This window comes from Mirounga leonina, unplaced genomic scaffold, assembly GCF_011800145.1.
Source record: "Mirounga leonina isolate KUSES-001 unplaced genomic scaffold, KU_Mleo_1.0 Mir_101664, whole genome shotgun sequence".
Classification (NCBI taxonomy): Eukaryota; Metazoa; Chordata; class Mammalia; order Carnivora; family Phocidae; genus Mirounga; species Mirounga leonina.
In genome coordinates, this window is record NW_023270175.1 from 10969196 (window position 1) to 10991334 (window position 22139).

The 22139-nt window shown below is 50.5% G+C and overlaps 1 protein-coding gene and 1 pseudogene across 1 annotated transcript in view; both read left to right on the plus strand.

Annotated features, from left to right (window-relative positions):
- Window positions 1-5: 5 nt before the first annotated feature.
- SLC25A43 (solute carrier family 25 member 43) overlaps window positions 6-22139 on the plus strand; it is a gene marked incomplete at its 5' end in the record, with an annotated part of 40690 nt that continues 18556 nt past the window's right edge. Inside the window, 3 exons of the mRNA XM_035005583.1 lie at window positions 6-229; window positions 8043-8284; window positions 11490-11662. Coding sequence (XP_034861474.1) covers window positions 6-229; window positions 8043-8284; window positions 11490-11662 — 639 coding nt within the window. The remainder of the gene's footprint in view (window positions 230-8042; window positions 8285-11489; window positions 11663-22139) is intronic.
- LOC118013545 lies at window positions 12713-12803 on the plus strand (annotated as a pseudogene).

Here is a 22139-nt window from a genome sequence, read left to right on the forward strand (position 1 = left end):
TGCTGTGCGCGGGCGCGGCGGGGGCGCTCAGCCTCAGCCTCACCGCGCCGCTCGAGCTCGCCACCGTGCTGGCCCAGGTCGGCGCCGCGCGGGGCGGGGCCCGGGGGCCGTGGGCCGCGGGGCTCCGGGCGTGGCGCGCCGAGGGGCCGCGGGCCCTGTGGAAGGGGAACGGGGTGGCGTGCCTGCGCCTCTTCCCCTGCAGCGCCGTGCAGCTCGCCGCCTATCGCAAGTAAGAGCCGGGCGCGGCGCGGCGGGCCCGGGAGCCGGAGCCGGGAGGCCGCCGCGGGGCGCCGCCGCCGGGGCGGGGAGGGGGGAAGGGAGCCCGACGCCGCCCTGCTTCCCGGGCTCGGCCTCGGGGAGGGGGGAGCCCCCGCGGGGGGCCGCGGCCTCCTTCCGGATCGCGCGCGCGAGCCCCTCGGCGGGGGAGGGGGGCGGTCTGGCGGGGAGGCGGCACCTGCGCAGGTTCCGGGGTGCACTTCGGGGCTCCCCGCCCCGCCAGATGCCGTTTTGTGGGGCGCAGCCCGCGGCTCCGAGAGGCTCCCCAGAGTTGGACGGGCGAGGAGGTGGAATGGGGCAAAAGGAGATGCGGGCCGGGGCGGGGGGGAAGGAGTCAAGGCCTCTCCAGAGAGATGGCTTCCTGACCATTCCCACCGTCCACTAACTTGGAAGTTTTTGCCTTGGCTGGCGTAGGGGAGAGAGACCCTTCGGAAGGTGTGTGTATGCAGTTGTGCCTTTGTGAGCGAAGCCCACGGAAGAAAGTGCTTGGTAGGGGGAGAGGGCCCAACCCAAGGCCACAAAAGGCCACAGATTTCTGCCCACCCCCCCGACCAATGGCGCTTTGCCTTTAGGGCCCAACAGAAGCTGCAGACAGGTCCCTCAGGTTACTGCCTCAGCCCACCCTCTGCGCACTGGCCTCCTTCTTTGTGCTTTTTTCACCTTCTCCCAACAACAGCTGTCTCTCGGAAACCCTCTAAATATGCAAATGCCAGATGAGTCTTCAGAGGTTCCTCAGAGCTCAGAGATCTTTGCATTTTAACTGAAAACACGCCGAGAAGAATGAAATGGTACTGATGGAGCTTCAGGGAGGGGGGGTGTTTCTGGACTTGGGGGGAGGGTCCCTGTGCGCCTCGTTCTGTGGGCACAGTGCCACCTCCGAGGACTGGCCTTGGCTCTGAATTAGACCACTCACAGTCTTCACCACCCAGCTGAAGCCTTGGAGGCTACCAGGCAGGATTCTCAGCTTTGCTGCTGGCGAGCCGGGTGGAATCCTCCTCCTCACTGAGCCCTCTGGGCCAGCGCGAATTTCACCGAGGCTTGGGGAGGAAAGGTCCTGAGATCCTGGGGCATTTCTGTCAACGCTCTCTTTCCCCCTCAGCAACACCTGGCCTGATGTCTGTAAACAGTTCTCCCCACGTCCCTCTCTTCTCCCCAAAGTGGTATGGAAATCTTCCTTTGGAATGTATGCCAAGGATTAGGAGGCAGACCTTTACGAGCGGGTTTAAATATTGTGGCTGTCCTGGTCATCACCGGCTGAATGGAAGACCTTTTCCTCTGTCCAAGGTTCTTCCAGCCGGACTAAGAATTAAATGGACGTGAGACAGATTCACGGGAGAAAATCAAACTTAATTTCCTCCTTGCGGGGAATCCACACACACGTGAGGTTTCCAAGACAGGCAAAATGAGGTATAGATGTCCTTCTGAACTGAGGAGGAGGAGGTAGGGGTCTGAGACTTCGAAGGAAGGAATGCAAGTCACACCAGAATGAAAGAGAGCAAATGTTTGGTAAACAAGTGTTTGCTGGGCCACTCAGAAACTAGGGGACGTAGAGAGGAATTTTAACCGACTTTGCTAACTTCCTCCCTGTCTATCACCCCTAGTTATTGTGTTATTTAGGGTGATTGCTTTCTTCCTGGAGCAGGTCCTCTAAATGCTTTTCAGGTAGTTGAGGGGGGAGGTCAGAGTTTCTGCCTGAGTCTTGGGCCTTGATTGTTTTCAGCTCAAGATAATCTCCATGCTATTGTTGCCCATCATGGGGAGGCCTGCCCTTGGCCCCGACACCCCCCAGTATATGTACATCATTGCATTTTGTTAACAGCCCTATTGAGATATCTTCAACATATAAAAAATATATATTTAAGGTGCACAACTTGATGTTTTGATGTGCATATACATGATGAAATGATCACCACAGTCAAGCTAATCAATATAGCCATCACCTCCACCTAGTTACCTTTGAGTGTGTGTGTGTGTACATCATTGGATTTCTACAACTCCTGCCTCCTGCCCTGTAAGGTCCATCGGGTGGGAAGTATCATGCCCATTTTACAGGTACAGAATTGGGCTCGGACTGGCCGCACCACTCCTCAGTGATAGAGCTGAGAGCCCCATCACCTGACCTTCTGCCTCCAAATCCATTACTCTACTACATCATGCTGCCTTTCTCTCTGCATTCATTTGACATTAATATAACCAGGCCTCTTTAAGTACCCACTGTGTGCATGATGCTGGGGACAATGCAGGGGTGAAAGGGGCGTGGTCCCGGTGCCCCAGGGCTTACAGAGGAATAGAAGAACAGAAAAAGATTATTGTGTCTCTAGCATCTGGCTGAGTGCTACAGAAACTCACACTTCTGGGGCACCTGGCTGGCTCAGTCGGTAGAACATGCAACTCATGATCTCGGGGTTGTGAGTTCGAGCCCCACATTGGGTGTAGAGATGACTTAAAAATGAAATCTTTAAAAGAAAACAAATTCACACTTCTGATGAGGAGGAAGAGATGTGAGGACCTCACAGAGGAGAAAAACCACCTGAGTTTGGTCTGGGGAGAATGAGTAGGAGTTTGCAGGGCACAGATGGAGAGAAAGATAGAAAGATTGCAAGTAACGTCATGAGCCAAGGCACAGAGGTGGGCAGGCATGCAGCACGACTGGAACACGGAGTGTCTCTACAGCAGTAATGGGAAGTACAGCCAGAAAAGCAGGTTGAAATTTGATCTCAGAGGGCCGGGTTAAGGACTTCGTTCAGTATGGCCAAGGTTAGCTGTGGGAGATTTTTGAGGAGGTGGTGATGGGCGGGGGGGGGTGATGATTAAAGCAGCTCAACAGGAATTACCATCACCTGGTGGCAGGGTACGATGACTAGAGAGGAGGGAGACCGGGGGTGGCTGGGCCAGTCAGGAACCTGTTGCACTCATCCATGTGGCAGCTGAGGGCACCTGACATAGGCTGGTGGCTGGTGACCGCGAGAGGAAGAAAGAAAGCGTTCCCCAGCCTAAGTTTGCTAATAATGTTTCCTGCAAGATTGTTTTCCTTCTGGAAACTAAAAGGGAGTATTTCAGTGAAGGGCTAAACATAGAAAGCAAAGTGGTTGATTAATCATGGTGCCATCCTTCCTACATAGAGATGGTACCTTTGGTCCGTCGTTATGCTGACTCATCTCTTTCCTGGCCGTGAGTTTGCAAAAACAGTCGGCTGAGGGTAATGGTATATAGCCTAGGAGCAGGGGTTTGAACAAAGCGTAAACATCTAGAACGTTCAGGAAATGGAGTGATTAATTGACTTGTCCCCAAAGAGAATTAATGGCGAGCTGGAGCTTGAAACCGGGTCTTCTGGCTCCTCAGTTCACAGCTCTGCCCAGCATTGTGCTGCTGATGTATCTGCTCCCTTGGATTTCTGATCAAAAGTCCACTCAGTAGAGTCTATTAGGAGCTAGGCCTTGGCAATAAATAGCACGTAACACAGTAGCTGGCTGTCAGATACGTCAACCAGTAGATCCTCCTCCAACTTTACGACTGCTTGTCGAGCTGTATAGACATTGGTTTGGGTCCCTGCTGCTCTGGAACAGTTCGTGACCAGCACCACTTTCTTACTGTATGACCACTTCGTGAGCTCGTGTTTGGCTGCGTTGGCGGTTCTAACTACATATACCCCGGGGGGGGGGGGTGATAGCCCATGGCTGAAAGGAAGGGGTTACTGCTACTCAACAGCTTAGCCAGTCTCTCTGGGGAAAGCGTCTGCACGTGCGGGGTGGGGCGGGGAGGAGAGCAGAAAGGGGGACGCTGTGGCCCCAGCCAATCAGACAAGACCTGAAGCCACGGGGGCGGGGGCGGGGAGGGGCAGGATGATGTCATTGATGGCCTATCAGGGCTGCCTGCCTTGACTGCAATTCCCAGAGGAAGGGTTGGTGGTCCTTGTCTCTATCGGATGGTGAGAGTCTGAGAAGAAAGGACTTGCTTTGGTTCTTTTGAATTTTGTCTATTTGATAGTAAGACCCTACTTTATAAATCAACCTGACCTAAGACAGGGTTCCTATTCCTAGTCTCCTAGTCCATCAAGTCATTCAGCAAACTAGGCCTATTTCCTCCCCCGTTGCCCTTCTGCGCTACAGCTTTGGCAGGACTATTGAGCTCTGTTAGGACCTCTGCTGAGCGCTAGCACAGGGGCGCATGGTAGATGTTCGATGAATGGATCATGAGTTACTTCATGCCCGGGAAGTGGCCAAGTGGGATAGGGAATAGGGCAAGGCGATGAGAAGGAACGGGGTTTCTTATGGCATTTCAAACTCTCACCGTCGTCTAGATTGTTCCAGCTGGCGGCAGACCACCCCTCCAGTCAAGCATGTCCATTTCCTCTGTCTCCCCTGCCCCTCAGCTTCCCCCTCCAACTCGACGGGCCAGCGGAGAGGAAAGGGAGGAGCAAGGAAGTGTGGAGGCAGTGAGGCCAATGGCCCATTGACGAATGCCAGCTTCAGTGACTTGCGTCTTTCAAAAGTAGCTGGTTAAATCATGACTGAGTTTTGGGGGTTTTTTTAAAGATTTTTTTAAAAAATTTATTTGACAGGAGAGACACAGCGAGAGAGGGAACACAAGCAGGGGGAGTGGGAGAGGGAGAAGCAGGCTCTCTGCTGAGCAGGGAGCCTGATGCGGGGCTCGATCCCAGGACCCTGGGATCATGACCTGAGCCGAAGGCAGACGCTTAACGACTGAGCCACCCAGGTGCCCCTGGGTTTGTTTTTTTTTTATGACTGTTCCAATTAGTGCAGTTAACAGTAGTCAACAGTAGGCGCCCCTTGAGAGAGATGCTTTTAATCAATGAGTGTTTACTTGGGAGCAAAGGAACCATCCTAGGACTCCTTAAATGATTTCACCTGAATACCCACTTATTTATCACACAGAGGGCCCTGGCTTGCTGCCAGGATGAAGGAACAGGACACATGCCTCTTTATGGGAGATTTGAAAGCCAAAGAACTGGGGATGGTCTCATTTTTTAAAAGATACAGGGCACCTGGGTGGCTCAGTCAGTTAAGCGTCTGCCTTCGGCTCGGGTCATGATCCCAGGGTCGTGGGATCAAGCCCCACGTCGGGCTCCCTGCTCAGCGGGGAGTCTGTTTCTCCCTCTGCCTTTCCCTCAACTTGGGCACGTGTGCAGTCTCTCTCTCCCTCTCTCAAATAAATAAATAAAATATGTAAAAAAGATACAATACTTTTTTTTTAGCCTAGCCCTGTTCACTTTCCTTTTTTTTTTTTCAAACCCCTGCTATTCCTTTCCCTCTCCCCTACCTTATTCTCTGGTAGAAGATACTATTTTTCCTGGTTTCTAAGCCCTTCTTGATTTTGTCCTCATCAGCAAGGAGTAAAATTCCTTTGCTTCCTGGGCAGGGAATGTGTACCGTGAAAAGTGCCCTTAGAACAATGTCTGCCAAGGTAGGTCCTCATGACTGGGGCTATAACGGCGGCTTTCTGGCTTGCGTTTGGAGAAGTCCACCCAAAGCCATCTTTGACCACATTATAAAACTGTAGAGAAACACAAAGAAGAGTGCCCATGTACCCACCATCCAGAAGTAACAGCATGAAAGACGGCATAAGACATACTTCCAGGATCTTTTTTTAATACAAGAAATAAAAGATTCCAGAGAAAGCTGAAGTCCCGTTCTTTCTCATTCCCAGCCCCTCCCCCCCCGCCCCCGCCACCTTCCTGGAGGGCTATATTACACTTTTTTATTTTTTTAAGGTTTTTTTTTTTTTTAAGATTTTATTTATTTATTTGAGAGAGAGAGCACAAAAGCGGGGTGAGAGGCAGAGGGAGAAGCAGACTCCCCGCTGAGCAGGGAGCCGGACGCAAGACTCGATCCCAGGACCCTGAGATCATGCCCTGAGCCGAAGGTAGATGCTTAACCAACTGAGCCACCCAGGCACCCCTATTTTACACTTTTTTAAATATGTAGCTATATCTATCCATGAATAATATAAGGTAGTCGGAATTCATGGATTCTATCCATGAATAATATAAGGTAGTCAGAATTCATGGATTTAATCCATGTAGAGCCAATTAGCTTCATTCTATTCCATAGCCACTTTTATGAGTGTGTTTCTTTTTTTTTTTTTTTTAAAGATTTTATTTATTTATCTATCAGAGAGCAAGCGAGAGAGAAACAGCATGAGAGGGGGGAAGGTCAGAGGGAGAAACAGGCTCCCCGCCGAGCCGGGAGCCCGACGCGGGGCTCGATCCCAGGACTCTGGGATCATGACCCGAGCCGAAGGCAGTCGCTCAACCGACTGAGCCACCCAGGCGCCCCTATGAGTGTGTTTCTTAATTTAAATAGATGGTTGTCCTATACTGTAGGTCACCCTGCAACTTGCTTTTTTCACTCAACTTTATGCTTTTATGATTATCCCTATGAATACATAGTCGCAAGCTCATTGTAACTGTAGTAGCCATTGTACGACTACTACAATTTATCCATTCCCCTGCAAATGGACTTTTAGGTTGTCCAACTTTTCACACTAACACGCAATGTTGTGTGTCTTCACATGTCCGTGTGCAAGAGCTTCTGTAGGATATGCACCTAGAAATGGAATCGCTGGGGTGAAAGGAGGCGTTCCTTCAGTCGTCCTGGGTGCTACAAAGGGGCTGGACCAGTACATTTCTACCAGCGGGGGGGGCATCCCTGTCTCCACGTGTCCTCCCCATCACTTGACACTATCAGACTTTTTCATCTTTGCCAATCTGCTGGGTGAGAAATGGTATCTTGTTTTTATCTGTCATTTCCCAGACAACTAGTAGGGTGGCACATCTTCCCTTATAACTGTTAAGCCAATACTTTTCTTTAAGATGTAATGTATTGAGGGGCGCCTGGGTGGCTCAGATGGTTAAGCGTCTGCCTTCGGCTCAGGTCATGATCCCAGGGTCCTGGGATTGAGTCCCACATCGGGCTCTCTGCTCCTTGGGAGCCTGCTTCTCCCTCTGCCTCTCTCTCTCTCAGTCTCTCATGAATAAATAAATAAAATCTTTAAAAAAAAAAGATTTAATGTATTGAGAGAGAGAGAAAGAGCACAAGCAGGGGGGAGGGGCAGAGCGAGATGGAGAGGGAGACTCCCTGCTGAGCGGGGAGTCCTACGCAGGCTCAGTGGGACCCTGGCATCATGACCTGAACGGAAATCAGATGCTTAACTGACTGAGCCACTCAGGCGCCCAAACCAATACATTTTTTAAACTCAGTTACTGGGGGCAGAAGGGGGTGTGGCACCTGGCTGGCTCAGTCAGTAGAGCATGAGACTCTTGATCTCGGGATCCTGAGTTGTTCAAGCCCCACGTTGGACAGAGCTTACTTAAAAAAAAAAAAAAAAAAAAACCTCAATTACTGAGGATGATCAAAGTCGTCATTTCAAGCAATTTCATTTAAGTTTCAACAGAACCAAAGGAGCACTTTCCAGTTCAGTATTTACCAAGTACTCCTATTAATTTATACCCCACTGGCAAGCCAGGATTGACAGTTATACAGATAAAGGGGAAAATGCTTAAAATGAAGTGGGAAGAACTTAGGGTAGACATAAAGAAGAGGGTCGGACATCTCCTTATAGCTAACAAAATTCTATAAATATAGTAGAATTGAATGTGCTATTCATGAATCCTAATACATTAGTGTAGTAATTTTTACCTTGTAAAACATTTCCAAATGCTGGGAGATATTGCAAGAAGTAGTATAGAACACTCTAGCACAATCCATAGCTGATTCTCTTGGGTTTTTCCTCCTTTTTTCTCCTAGGTTTGTCATACTATTCACGGATGACCTGGGCCATATTTCCCAGTGGAGCTCCATCATGGCTGGGAGTCTTGCAGGCATGGTTTCCACCATTGTGACATACCCTACAGACCTCATCAAAACCCGGTTGATTGTGCAGAACCTGCTGGAACCATCTTACAGAGGGATCCTCCATGCTTTTTCTACCATTTATCAACAGGAAGGGTTCTTAGCCCTGTATCGAGGGGTTTCCCTTACTGTTCTAGGTAAGATGGAACTTTTCACCTTGTCCAAGGAAAGGTGGTGTTCTTTGATATAGATGAAGGTTGTATACCTTTGTTTGTAACCAGTTAATTGAGGTTTTTTGAGGTCAAGGTCCTATGGATTCAATCCATGTAGAGCCAATTAGCTTCATTCTATTCCATAGCCATATACCCCACTCTTAACTTTGGCCTGTCACATCCCAGGGAGGGGAGGAAGAGAGAGGGAAGGTGGCTCAGCTGAAACTGATAGGAGGAAGATAATCCCACACACCCCATCTGACTGTGGGAAGGAGACTGAGCATGCATACACACATGTGTGAGCATAACCAGGGTCGCAACTGTAGCTTCCGTGGTCTCTGGAACCTTTGCCAGGGCTATACATGCACGAGTCACCAGAGTCCCCCCAGCTGCCAAACCCGGCAGACTCTCACCCGATATCGGACATTTGTTGCAGCATTTACTAAGACTGACCACCCCTTCTTCTGGAAATCTGGCTTCTAGGACCCCACCAACTCCTGGATGTCTTTCCCAGCTGTCTGGCAGCTCTGTCTTATCTGGCTCATCTGATGCTGCTAGCCCCCCCCCCCCCCACGTGTCACTGTTCCCCCGGGGCTCCTTCCTTGGCTTTCTTTTCACCTCTATCCCCTCCCCAGGTGGCCTCAGTTAAGCTCGTGGCTTAACCAAGCATCATGATACTCTAAGGACTCCCGACGTCAGCTCTGTAACAACAGTGACTAACATTTATTGGTGGCTCGCTCTGTGCCCGGCACTGTGCTGTTGAAACTCGCATACGGTTTCTCACTTAAGCCTCAGCTTACAGACAAGGAAATAGATGCTTAGGGAAACGGAGAGGCTTGCCCGAGATCACATAGGGAGAAAGTGGAAGAACCTAGCGATGTGACCCCAGAGCCCTCTGTCTTAACCACTGACTGCTACCAATTCCCAATGGCAGGATGAATACCTGCTATTGGACACCTTCACCTGCTGCTCCCTGGGCGCATCCAGCTCAAGATTAAACCTGATGTCCTCGTTAGGCTCACACCTGCTCCTCCTGGGTTCCCTAAAGGATGCGACCGCCTGCCTTTCACCCAGTGGCCCAAGCTGGAAGAAACCTAGAACCGCTTCAGCTCCTCTCCTCTCTCCGCTGTGGCTTCCGTCACCAAGTACTGTCAGTTTGACCTCTCCACTGTCAGTCTGTCACCCTCCATCTCCACCTCCTCTGCCCTCATCCTCATCCTTCCCGCAGACACTTACGAGAGGTTCCCACCGGGTCCCAGTCCCAGGCACTGCTGCCAGGGCCTGGGGACCCTCCGAAACTCAAGTCGGTCATTTCACCACCCCTCATTCCAGTGTCCTCCATTCCAGCCCTCCCTGACTCCTGAGCTACAGGGAAAGGCCCAAATTCTTTATGGCACACCATCAGATCCTTCAGACCTGGCCGCGGCCGACCCGTCCCACCTCACCTCCTGCCGTCCCTCTGCCGGCACTCATGCTCCAGCCATCCAGAAACACTTGCAATTTCCTGGAAACACCAGTCCCTTTGTACCTGCTGTTCCCTCTGCCTGGACTGCCTGTCCGCTCTCCCGGTGTCTGACGAACTCCTACTCAATCCTCAAGGCCCAGTGGGAACGTTCTCTCTTCTGTGAAGTCCTTCCTGATTCCCCTAGGCAAAATTAATCCCTCTGGTCCTCGTGTGCTTAAAGCACTTTGTATTGCCCCCCCCCCCCACCCTGCCCAGTTCTGGCACATATCAGCTGCCTGTCTCCTCCAGGAATTAGCCTACACCTCTTTATATTCCCAGCACCCAGCATAGGGCCCAGCACATCACGTAAACTCCACAAATATTTTCCGAATGAAGGTAAATGGTGGGGGCTGGTACTTCATTTGTAATGTGTTTTTTTTCTTCTTTTTTTTTTTTTTAAAGATTTTATTTCTTTATTTGAGAGAGAAAGGGAAAGACAGCACATGCAAAGCGGGAGGGGTAGAGGCAGAGGGAGAAGCAGACTCTCCGCTGAGCAGAGAGCCCAACGTGGGGCTCCATCCCAGCACCCTAGGGTCATGACCTGAGCTGAGGGCAGATGCTTAACCGACAGAGCCACCCAGGCGCCCTGTAATGTGTTTATTAAATAGATATTACATTTTCCTAAAGACAAGCAACCCCACTGATGCTAGCCCCTCTTTTAAATCTTATTTTGAGGGAGAAATTTAGCCCCTCTGTAAACTTAAGATAGCTCCCAAAGTTTCTGGAAGTTTCTTGAAAGGGCCACCTACAGCACACCTGCTTGCCATCTTTTCCTGGGCCCTGATACTGCCACATCATTCCCCAAAGCAAGGTCAAGTGCCCTCCTTCACCAGTACAGTCTTGCTTTCTAGTTCGCACAGAATGTCTCCTTCTCAGCCAGAGACCAGTCCCTCCCAGCCTCCGAAACCTGACAAAGTGCCACTCGCTGACTTTCCTCTGTGGGAGTGATTTTTTTCCCCAAGATTTTTTTTTTAATCTTTTTTTTTTTATTTGACAGAGAGAGACACAGCGAGAGAGGGAACACAAGCAGGGGGAGTGGGAGAGGGAGAAGCAGGCTTCCCGCCGAGCAGGGAGCCCGATGTGGGGCTTGATCCCAGGACCCCGGGATCATGACCTGGGCCAAAGGCAGACGCTTAATGACTGAGCCACCCAGGCGCCCCCCCGCCAAGATTTTATTTTTTAAAAAATTTCTAACACGCAGAAAAGTTACAAGAATCAGAAACACCCGTATGCACACCATCCGGATGCTCCAGTTAACACGTGGCTTTATCATGTATGTGTCCATCCCTCCGGCCATTCATCAGTCCATCTTACACATTTCTGGATGACTTCCATGTAATTTGCAAACATCAATGCTCTTCACCCCTCGGCCATTCAACATGTGTCTCATGAACAAGAGTTCAATATTTGTTTGCAGTTCTTTGTAAGGTAAAATTTGCATACAGCAAAGTGCGCCAACCTTGAGTGAACCGTTTGATGCATTTTGACAAATAACACACCCCCTATCAAAATGGAGCACATTGTCATCACCGAAGAAAAGTTGCTTCGGGCGGCTCTGGCTGGCCTGCCTGTCAGGAGCTCGGAGCCAGTCCTGTTTACTTCACCCGGATTCCCCACAGGCATTTACCTTCTCGAGCCAGTAGCGCCCGAGACATCAGCAGCCTCTGTCTGGCCTTCTTTTTGCAGGTGCTCTCCCCTTCTCCGCTGGCTCCCTTCTAGTTTACATGAACCTGGAGAAACTCTGGAATGGACCCCGAGATCGGTTCTCTCCCCTCCAGAACTTCGCCAATGTCTGCCTGGCCGCTGCCGTAACCCAGACGCTCTCCTTTCCTTTCGACACGGTGAAGAGAAAGATGCAGGTGAGGAGCTCTTTGGGGGAATGGGGGGGGAGGACATCAGGTAGGAGGAGTGCCTTGCTGTGCTTGCGGTCGGTAGCGACTGCAAAGAACAGTGACTCTGAGTGATGCCAGGTTTCCAGGGAGCTCACGAAGGCTCACACAAAAACGATGCCACCCCCCCCACACACACACACACAGACACACGGACACACACTCCATTGGCATTTCTGCTGCTAAACTCGGGGCTGCTGGCTCGAGCCCATGCGGCCTCCCTGTTCCCATACTCTCTCTTTTAGGTCTTTGATGAAGTCTCCAGATGAAGCCCACTTTTCTTTCCTCTCTTCCTTAAAGCTGTCTCAGTGAGAGAGACTGGAAAGAACCAAAGTTGGCCAGGAACTACCGATCATAATTCAGTTGAATCCCATTTTAAATGATCAGTCCCAGCTGAGTCTGTTTGCTGTCTCTAACTCGTCCCTCTGCTGCCTCGGTTACCCCTGGCTTCTCCTTGCGGCTTTCTTGGCTAGGCTCGGGCCTCACCTTCCTCAGCACTAAAAAGTCCGAAAGGACCCATCTCAACCTATAAAGAAAAACTGCCTTCAGAATAATACACATCACAATGACCCCCCAGTTCTGCTGCCCCCATCCATCAGACTTCATCTGTCTGGGTTGTGTTCATTTCCTGTCTTTTGTCCAAACAAATAAATGATGGTCACATTATTGTAATTATAATGTAGGTGTAAGTTTAGCACCTGCTTAGTGCGCATCTATTCACAAAAACTATTATTCCTAATTTTTTTTTAAAGGTTTTATTTATTTGAAAGAGAGAGATAGCAAGAGAGTGCATGAGTTGGGGGGAGGGGCAGAGGGAGAGGGAGAAGCAGGCTCCCCGCTGAGCAGAGAGCCCCATGCGGGGCTCCATCCCAGGACCTTGGGTTCATGACCTGAGCCATACGTAGGCAGCTGCTTAACCAACTGAGCCACCCAGGTGCCCCCATTATTCCTAATTTTAAAGTAATGTACATGTCATACCCTTAAAATGGTCAATTTTATGTTATGTATGTTTTTACCACAATCACTTCTCGGCCTTTTGGCTAAGATCAAGTGTAGTATGAATGTTTTTCCACAATAAAAAAAAGTGATGTACATAGATTATAGAATATTTGGGACACACAGAAAAGTATAAAAAAGAAAATAATTACTTATAAACCCAACACCTATGCACTATGATTAATGGTTTTTCTGCATGTTTGAATGTGTGTGCATGTATATATATGTGTGTGTGCATAAATATATATGATACATGTATATGGAAGGGTTTTTTTTTAAAGATTTTATTTATTTGACAGAGACAGAGAGAGGGAACACAAGCAGGGAGAGTGGGAGAGGGAGAAGCAGGCTTCCCGCGGAGTAGGGAGCCCGATGCGGGGCTCCATCCCAGGACCCTGGGACCATGACCTGAGCCAAAGGCAGACGACTAACAACTGAGCCACCCAGACACCCCGAGAATACCTCTTTAAATTTTCACGTACTATTCCACCATATAGGGACGCCTGGTTGGCTCAGTCGGTTAAGCGTCTGCCTTCGGCTCAGGTCATGATCTCGGGGTCCTGGGATCAAGCCCCACATCAGGCTCCCTGCTCAGCGGGGAGCCTGCTTCTCCCTCTGCCCGCCACTCTCCCTGCTTGTGCTGTCTCCCTCTCTCTCTCTCTGACAAATAAATAAATAAAATCTTAAAAAAATATATTCCACCATATTGGATGTCCCATAGATATTTTTTTAAAACAAAGATTTATTCTTGCAAAGTTCTGCTGGCTTGAATTTTAATATCAAGGTGTTGGCAGGGCCGGGACCCATTTGACGTTTGTAGGGGAGGATCCTTCCTTGTCTCTTCTAGCTTCTCGTTGCCCTAAGCATCCCTTTGTTTGTGGCTGCAGAACTTCAATCTCTGCCTCCACTGTGCATTCAATAACAGTTTCTCAGTTTTTAAATACTTAGGCTATTTCTAATTCTTCAGTATGAGAATATTGCAGTGAAAACCCTTGTATTTTTTTCACATCTGTGATGGCCCCCTTCAGCTATATTCCTACAAATCGACTTACGGGTCACAAGATAAAAATAATTCTGGGACACCTGGGTGACTCAGTTAAGCATCTGACTTTTTCTTTTTAAGATTTTATTTATTTATTTATTTGAGAGAGAGAGAGAGCACAAGAGGGGGGAGGGTCAGAGGGAGAAGCCGACTCTCTGCTGAGCGGGAAGCCTGATGTGGGGCTTGATCCTGGAACTCCAGGATCATGACCTGAGCCAAAGGCAGACGCTTAACCGACTGAGCCACCCAGGCACCCCAAGCATCTGACTCTTGATCTTAGCTCAGGTCCTGATCTCAGGGTCATGAGTTCGCCCAGTGTGGAACCTACTTAAAATAAATTTTAAAATAAAATTTAAAAAAGATAAAAATAATTCTGAGGCTCTTAATGAACTTTGCACTCCAGAAAGGTTGTAAGTTTACACTTGCACCAGCTGTGAGTGAGTGGTTCATCTCCTCAACAATCATCAGCAGTGATTACTATCACTTTTCAAATTTTTTTTTTTTTTAACCACAACACTCTACTATAAACCGGGGTAAGATACACTAGAAGTGGGTATTTGGAAGTAAACTTGATCATCTTTTCCCTGGTATGGAAACCTTCTCGTAATAGATACACAGAGCTTCAACAAGATGCTTCAAAATAAATGCAAAGTCATGGTGGTTATAAAAAAAAAAAAATCCCAAAGAGGTAATTGCATGGTTTTCATAAAATATGATCAGCATCCAATTATGAATAACATCACAAATACCATCCAAAGATGTAGGAAGTGAATTCTTAGGGTTGCGGCCAAAGTGTTATTTTACAGGAGTTAATAAACATCATAATACCTCGTCCACCCTATTTAAAAAAAAAAAAAAACTCGCTAGAACCGCAGGCTGCTTTTCAAAGAGAACGTGCAGTACTTCCTCTGGCCATTAGATGTCGCTGCAGTAAATGGAGCGTTTCTGAGCCCTCTGAGGGGCTAAGCCTGGCGGCCAGTGATCTCTGTCCAGTCAACATCCTCCTTAATCTCTGCTTGAAATACACCTTCAGTTTAGAGGACAAGGAGCCCGGAAACAGCAGGCTAACCCTAAATTCTGCTGTGGGTTTTTTTTTTTTCCTGCAAAGCACACAATCCAGCTTCTCCGAGAGAGCTTTAGTAGCCGTCTCCCCTCAACGGGAGCCGGCAAGTTTTGCCAGCAGAATTTATAACGAGGGAACTTTGCAGGGCAGCCAGGCTGCTCAGAACTGAGCACACTTAATGGTAATATTTGCATTCCCCTGGCTTTCCTCCTTGCGCTGCCCATCAGGAAGCAAATCAATGTCGGGTGTCTGTTAGATAACCAGCTAGACGGGGAATCTTCCCAGCTCTCGCACCGACTGGCCACTTTGTCTGAATGTCTCATTCTCCTAATACGCTTTTGTCCAGACACACACACACACACAGTCTGCCCATTTAACGCCACATCAGGTTGGGACTCTCTTAAACATTAGTGACAATAATCAGAAGTCTTGTTTAACCAGCTGAGCCCTTCCTTCACCATGCTTCCACTCATTTTATTCCTTTCTCTTTTTCTTGCCCTGGTTCCTGGCTGGCATGCTAGAGAATGGAGAGGGAAATAAATTATGTATGTGCGTGTTTTGATGCAACGGTTTCTGGAGGGAAAGGGGTGCGGGTGGATCAGCCCTGTGCACAAATGGAATGAGGTGCCCCCCCACACACAGCTGGTGTGCTTTCTCGGACCCCGCTTTCACCGCGCTTCAGTGCCTCGTGGCTCAAGCTCTTTCAGGTATGGCCTGGGCTGTTCATCTTCACTATCTCCCACGCCTGGCCCAGAGCGTGGGCCTGAAATGGCGGCAGCGCTTAGTGTATTGAGAGCACCGGCGGGAAGGGTGAAATATTGATGGAGGTTAATTTGTCTGATTAATCTGCGGGCCCCAACTAAGGACCAGGGAGTCCTGAGCAAAAGGTTCTCTGGACAGGTGCATGTGGAAGAGAGAGGGAGGAAAGCTGCTTTGAAACTCCAGGGAGCAGCCGAGAATGTGGGAGCCGTGGAGCCCCCGGTGGGCCCTCGGAGAGGATCAGGTGGGAAGCACCAGGCAGAAGCTTGGTGTCCCTGCCCCCACCCACACCCCGCAACTCTGGCACCCTCCCCTGTGGCCCATGTTAGGTGTCTCCATTTCATCAAATATAAAACCAAGTGTCCACCTGTTGCTCGCTACCCCAGGGGACTTTGACCCCATCAAGACTCACAAGGCAAAGCAGGATTGGGCCAGGTCAGCATTTGAACTGAAAGTACATAAACTGAAGGACAAAGGTAGTATCCAAGGGGCACAGCTGACCGAGCAGAATACACACAGTCCCTGAGCGAAGAGAGGCCCCAGCCCTGTTCAAACAGAGATGCTTAACACCTCAGGCTGCCCTCGCCAGACTGGGCATCCTCCTGGTTTCTCATGCTCAACTCCACATCCTCAGCCCCGACCCAACACTTCTCACTGCCTGCTGCGCGGCACCATCTTGGCGAGCACCTCTACGCTGTCTCCTCTGACTTAAGGTGTATCAAACTGACCTCTCCTTCCCCTGAAATTTGCTGCCCAGAGTTTTCGTTTCAGTACCATCGCCCCACCACCCAGTCACCCAGGCTGGAAGGCCAGAATTTTTTTTTTTTTTTAAAGATTTTATTTATTTATTTGAGAGAGAGAATGAGACAGAGAGAGCACGAGATGGGGGAGGGTCAGAGGGAGAAGCAGACCCCCTGCCAAGCAGGGAGCCCGATGCGGGACTCCATCCAGGGACTCCAGGATCATGACCTGAGCCGAAGGCAGTCGCTTAACCAACTGAGCCACCCAGGCGCCCCCAGAATTTATCTTTGACTCTTCCTCTTGCCCCTCCCCCAGGCAACCTTGAGCCCAGTTGGTTCTTGGTGCCTACTCCTCCCACACTGGTCTTTCTTTGAGTCGCTGTCCCTGCCCTAATCTAGGACCTGTTAACTCCTAACCAGGCTATGGCAGCCATCCTCTCATTGGTCTCCAGGATTAATTCTAAAAATGAACATAAGGAATGCCTGTGTGGCTTAGTCGGTTGAGTGTCTGCCTTCGGCTCAGGTCATGATCCCAGGGTCCTGGGATCGAGCCCTGCATCGGGCTCCCTGCTCAGCGGGGAGTCTGCTTCTTCCTCTGCCTGCTGATTCCCCTACTTGTGCGTGCTCTCTCTGACAGATAAAATAAAGGTAAGATAAAATAAAAATAAATAAAAATGACCATAAGCATGGAGCACTAATGTACCAGGCACTGTGCTAAGTGCTTTATGCTCATTATCTCAAGGAATCTTTAAAACAACCCTACGAGATGGGTACCATTCATATCAAGCCCAGTTTACAGATGAGAAAACAGAGGCACTGAAAGGGTCTGTAGCCTGCCCAAGTCCACCCGCCCAGTACCTGAGCTGAGATTTAAGACCGGGTAGCTTGTCTCCAAGGTCAGTACTCACTTCAATCCCTCCAGCCCCAGCCCGTGGCTCCTGCCAGACTAATTTTCTTAAGATCGGCCTGTGTTCTGTCCTACTGTATTGCCCCAAGAGAGGAAAGGCTGCGGCCCTGCCCCTTGGCCTGGCATGTGGCCCTTACCCACTTTGCCACCCTCGTTGCACAGAGGTCTTATATTAGTTGTTGCAAAATCAAATATATTAGTTGTTGCAAAATCAAACGCCAACAAGAACTTGGCAGTAACAGGAAGAAAAAAAAACACCAGGAAACCGGCATTTCTGAGCCATCACAGGCTTTTGGCTTGCAAAGCATTCTGGAGAGCTAACTTGCTCTGTGCTTGCGAAGTGTGATTAGCATCTAAATACCGATAGCAGGAAGGAATAAAGCAGGCCAGTGGAGGCAAAGCAAGACCAGCTCCTCTTCTCCAAGGGTTGGATGCCATTTTGAAATGTGGGCCCAGTTTTTCAAGGGAGATGAAAATCCCGATTTTTATGTAAAATCTCCCAATTTTTCAATGTTGGCAAATACAAATTGTCGAATCTTGCGTGGGCTAACAAAAAGACGCCTTTTTATAAACTCTGCTCTATTCAAGCCTCCAATTCCGCCAAAACGATCTTCGTCCCCTCCCTCCCAGCCCCCTAAAGAATAAATGAGTGTATTTCACATTCCTGTCATCTCCACCTGGAGTATTTGTCTTCATCTTAAAGGCTCCACTGAGATTTGCCTCGGTGGCTGCCTCTTCTGACTGAAGGTAGCATATATCTGTTGGTTTTGTCTGATAAATGAGTTGGCTTTTTCCCCACCCCCAAAACAACTATCCTATCCTGATGGATAAAGGCAGGTGTTTCGCCCTTGCAGAACCACAGTGGGGGCATTCCAGACCACAGAGGAGGAGGGGACTGTGGGGCAAGAGAAGCCGAGTTAACTCACAATGTGCTCTATCAATATTTGCAGAGACTCTTTTCACTTTCACACACACACACACACACACACACACACCCAGGGTATAGTTATTTTGTTGCAAGAGCTTTGTGGGTGAGTAATCCCTTTTAAATGATGCCTTTAGTCTAGAAAGGCCCTCTGAGCCAGCCAGTTTAATTTCCTTGGCCTTTCTCTACGTGCCCCACCTCCAGTGTCCACACCATTGTCTCCACCCCGTCTCAGCACCACCCCCTTCTGAATGCCCATAGCTCACTCGCGCACTATGGCTCTCTTCTGGCTCCCGTCACATGCTTCCTGGTGTTATAATCTTCGGTGCCACGATTCCCTTGATTCTGCAAGCTCTCTGCCTTTGGGAGGCATGGCTTACCCATTTGTATATCCCCACAGCACGTAGCCTCATGTAGCAGGCACTTGATACTTGTTAAAAAATAAATGAAGTTCAGGGCCGGCTTAGGAGATCTCACGGTCTGTGAGCACAGAATTGAACCTTAGCTGCTGTGGGGCGAGCTCCAAGTCCTGTGCTTATCCCTACCCATGGTGAAGGTAAGAACAGCCTTCCCCTCCCCCGGCCTGCTGCCCTAGGTAAACCTCTGCTAGTCCCCTCTCTCAAAGTGCCTCTCATCCTCGCTCTGATTCCACACTATCTTCCTTCACCTACCTTAGCGGTCAGGTTCTGCGTCCTGCAGCCCAAACAGCTGTGCCTATTTCAACATAGGCAAATAGGCGCAAAGGACAAAGGAAAACCATTTTGATGTAAAGCCCCTCTTCACGGCAACCTCCCACTGCTTTGCGTGGTGCCTGCAAGTGCTTGACACATCACAGCATCATAGAATTTCTATTTGTTTTGTTTGTTGATTTCAGCAAAGGTGACCCAAGGTAAATGAATGGGGCCTAAATCTGTGCTCTCTTGCGATGGGGAGGCTTTCGTCATGGGTAAGGGTGGGGGCAAAATATGTCAGGAGGAGGGAATGAAAGGAAAGCCTTCCCTGGGATTGAGAAATTACAAAAACCTGATAGTAACTACCATTTATTTGTCATTTAATATGGGCAAGGCAGTTTATTATCCCATTTCATCCTCTCTATCGACCCTATGGAATAAGTGCCGGTATTATTCCTATCTTCTAGATGAGGAAATGAGGCACAGAGAGGGTCAGTTACTTGCCCAACAGCCATAAAGCCAGGAAGTGGTGGAGCTGGGATTGAACACCTGTCTCTCCTACCTCCGGCCCCTGGAAGGAAGTACAGTGCCTTGCTCCTAGATGCTAGGTAATCAGTTCATTTCTTTCCGTTCCCTTGCCCTGGGTACAGGAGTAGAGGAAGAGAAAGGAGGAGACCAGACCTTGGCAATTGGGAGCTCTCAGGCTCAGTGCAAGAGGGGTTGGGGGAAAAAAAAAAACCCCAACAATAATGGGCAAGCTCAGAAATGGACAGGCAAGAGCCTGGCTTTGGTCAGGAAATGGTTAACTCAAATTAAAAGGGGGGGGCAGTCTTCAGAAAACCAGGGCCCACTTTTAGTCCCTGGCTGCCTGACAATGGAAGGCTGGAAGCCAGCAGATCGGAATGAGGAGCATAGATCATTCCGCAGCCACGGCCCTCTGGCCGGCCACAAACTGACCATGGTTGTTGGAGGGCACTGGGAAGAAAACCCCACTGGCTCTCCGAGCCCCTGGGGAGAAGGCACAAAATCCCAGGAGGGAAAAGTAAATTATCACCACACCTCCTAAGAAGTGCTAACAGGTTTCAGGTTTTCTGCCTAGCTCAACATTTCTTGGTTGACATAGCATCTATTTTCAGTAGGGACAGAGCCCCATTTTCGCAGCAGAGCCGCCTCACCTGTCCCGAAGTGCAAACACTGCTGAGTTCTAAGCTCTGGGGAGGGTGGGAGAGGATGGGAACATTACCTTTACTTTGTTGCAATTTCAACTCCTTGCGGTGTGCGGGCTTACTTTGGGGTCTGGCCCCTCTGGGGACTAACCTCTGCCTCTGTCCATAGCATTGCCTTGGGCAGTCTGCAAAAAAAGACACTTTTCGGATCCAGGTAGATGTCTGGACTTCCCTTAGGCCAGGTGGCTCTGTCGGAGCTTCATTGTTTGGGTGTAGGGAAAGGAGAACTCTCCCCCTTGTGTTCCCAAAAGGTAGAGTGCCCTAAATACTTGAGGGATGGCAGTTGTTGATCATGGAAACAAGACTGTCCCTAGAGGACAGGCGAGGAGGGAGGAGGGAGGAGCCTGCCTAATTCCACTCTTGTAAAATCACTCCGTCCTTTTCTCCTGACCTGAGCTGGCTTACTCCTTCAAGCGATCAAGGCTGGGAAGCCAAATGGCCTCCCCGTGCTAAGCAGGCTTCTCTGGGCTGCAGCCCAGCAGTAATAGCAGCTGGGATGGGAGCTGACATCCCCCCCCCCCCGCTCACCCACCCACCCCCTCCGCAATGGGGGTGAAGAAGGGGGTAGGGGAAAGGGAAAGAAAGGTCCCAGAAGAGGCCTGCTGTCAGCCAGGAGAGACAGTAGGTCCTGCTGAGGGACCCCCACCTCCCCCCAGCTGGCCTCAAGCCAGCTCGGAAACGCAAGCAGCCCCGGTTGTCCCCTCCTTTCCCCGTGCTTGTTTGGTTTTGACAGCTGGGCTCATCAGAAAGCTCCAGCGGGCACAGGTGCTCGGCGGTCAAGGGCGGTGCGGTCAAGGGCGGTGCGGTCAAGGGCGGTGCGGTCAAGGGCGCGGGCTTTGCATGCCGGCCCTGCCCCTCCCCCGCCGCGTGAACCCGGGTGAGCTGCCCGGCCTCCCTGAGCCTCATCCTCCTCATCTGAAAACCAGGGGCGTGAGCGCCTTGCCGCCCTGGCACACGGGACGGAGCCCCGACACGGCTTCACGCAGATACAGAGCTGGGCACGTGACCGACACTCGGTGCGGCCGAGGTGCTAGTTCTATTGTTCCTGAAGCATCTCTTCAGAATCTAGGCATGGCTCCGGGGGCCTGATTAGAACCACAAAAGCCAGCCCAGGTGTGTTTCTGTGTTTTCCATGATTGCTGGAAGCACAAAGGAACTCTAGCTAGCCTCACAAAACCTCAAAGGACCCTCGATCTCTATAGATAATGCTGAGCCGGGAAGGGAGGGGAGCTCATTATTCATCCGTTCGGTGAGCTGAACAGGCACTGAGCTAGAGGCCACCCCTTGCAAGCACTGCCCAAATCTGTATCTTGCCAGCCTCCTGAAAATGCCCGTGCGGTCTCTTCCCTGAGCCCCCCTCGGGGGGACACTAGAAGTGGGCGCTTCGGGGTTACTGCTGCTCTGTAAGCGGCTCCCCTGGCCTTGGCCTGAACGGCTCCACTCGCCTCTCAACGGCTTCCTGCAGTCTGGTTTCCCCACCCGGCGTGCACACACGCCAGCCAGCGGTCTCCTCTCTCGCCCCAAGCACAACGCTAACCTGCGGGCCCTTGGCTCGCTTCCCCACCGTTACCGCTGCCGCGGGCTTCCTGGGCCACGAGTTGGACCCCTGGTCTGCTGAGAGGTGAGGCGTGTGCAGCCGCAGGGCTGGAGGGTGGCTGGCAGGCGGCCCATGCTGGGGACAGTCGCCCACACCCACGTGTGCAGACACCCCCACCTCGGAGCCAGGGTGCTTCCCAGCTATGCAAGGACAGCTCCTGGGGGTCTGGCTCTGCCAAGAGAAACTTGAGCCATGTGGTTCCCAGGACAGAAAGGTCCTTTTACCGGACGCCTGGGTGGCTCAGTCGTTAAGCGTCTGCCTTCGGCTCAGATCATGATCTGAGGTCCTGGGATCGAGCCCGGTGTCGGGCTCCCTGCTCGGTGGGGAGTCTGCTTCTCCCTCTCCCACTCCCCCTGCTCCTGCTCTCTCTCTCTCAAATAAATAAAATCTTAAAAAAAAAAAAAAGAAAGGTCCTTTTACTCCAACACGATTGGCCTGTTTGACTATTGGGGATGGGCCAAAAGACAAGCTTCCCAGCAACTGCCTCAGATGGTTTGGGAAGTGGGCAGCTTGGTCTTCAG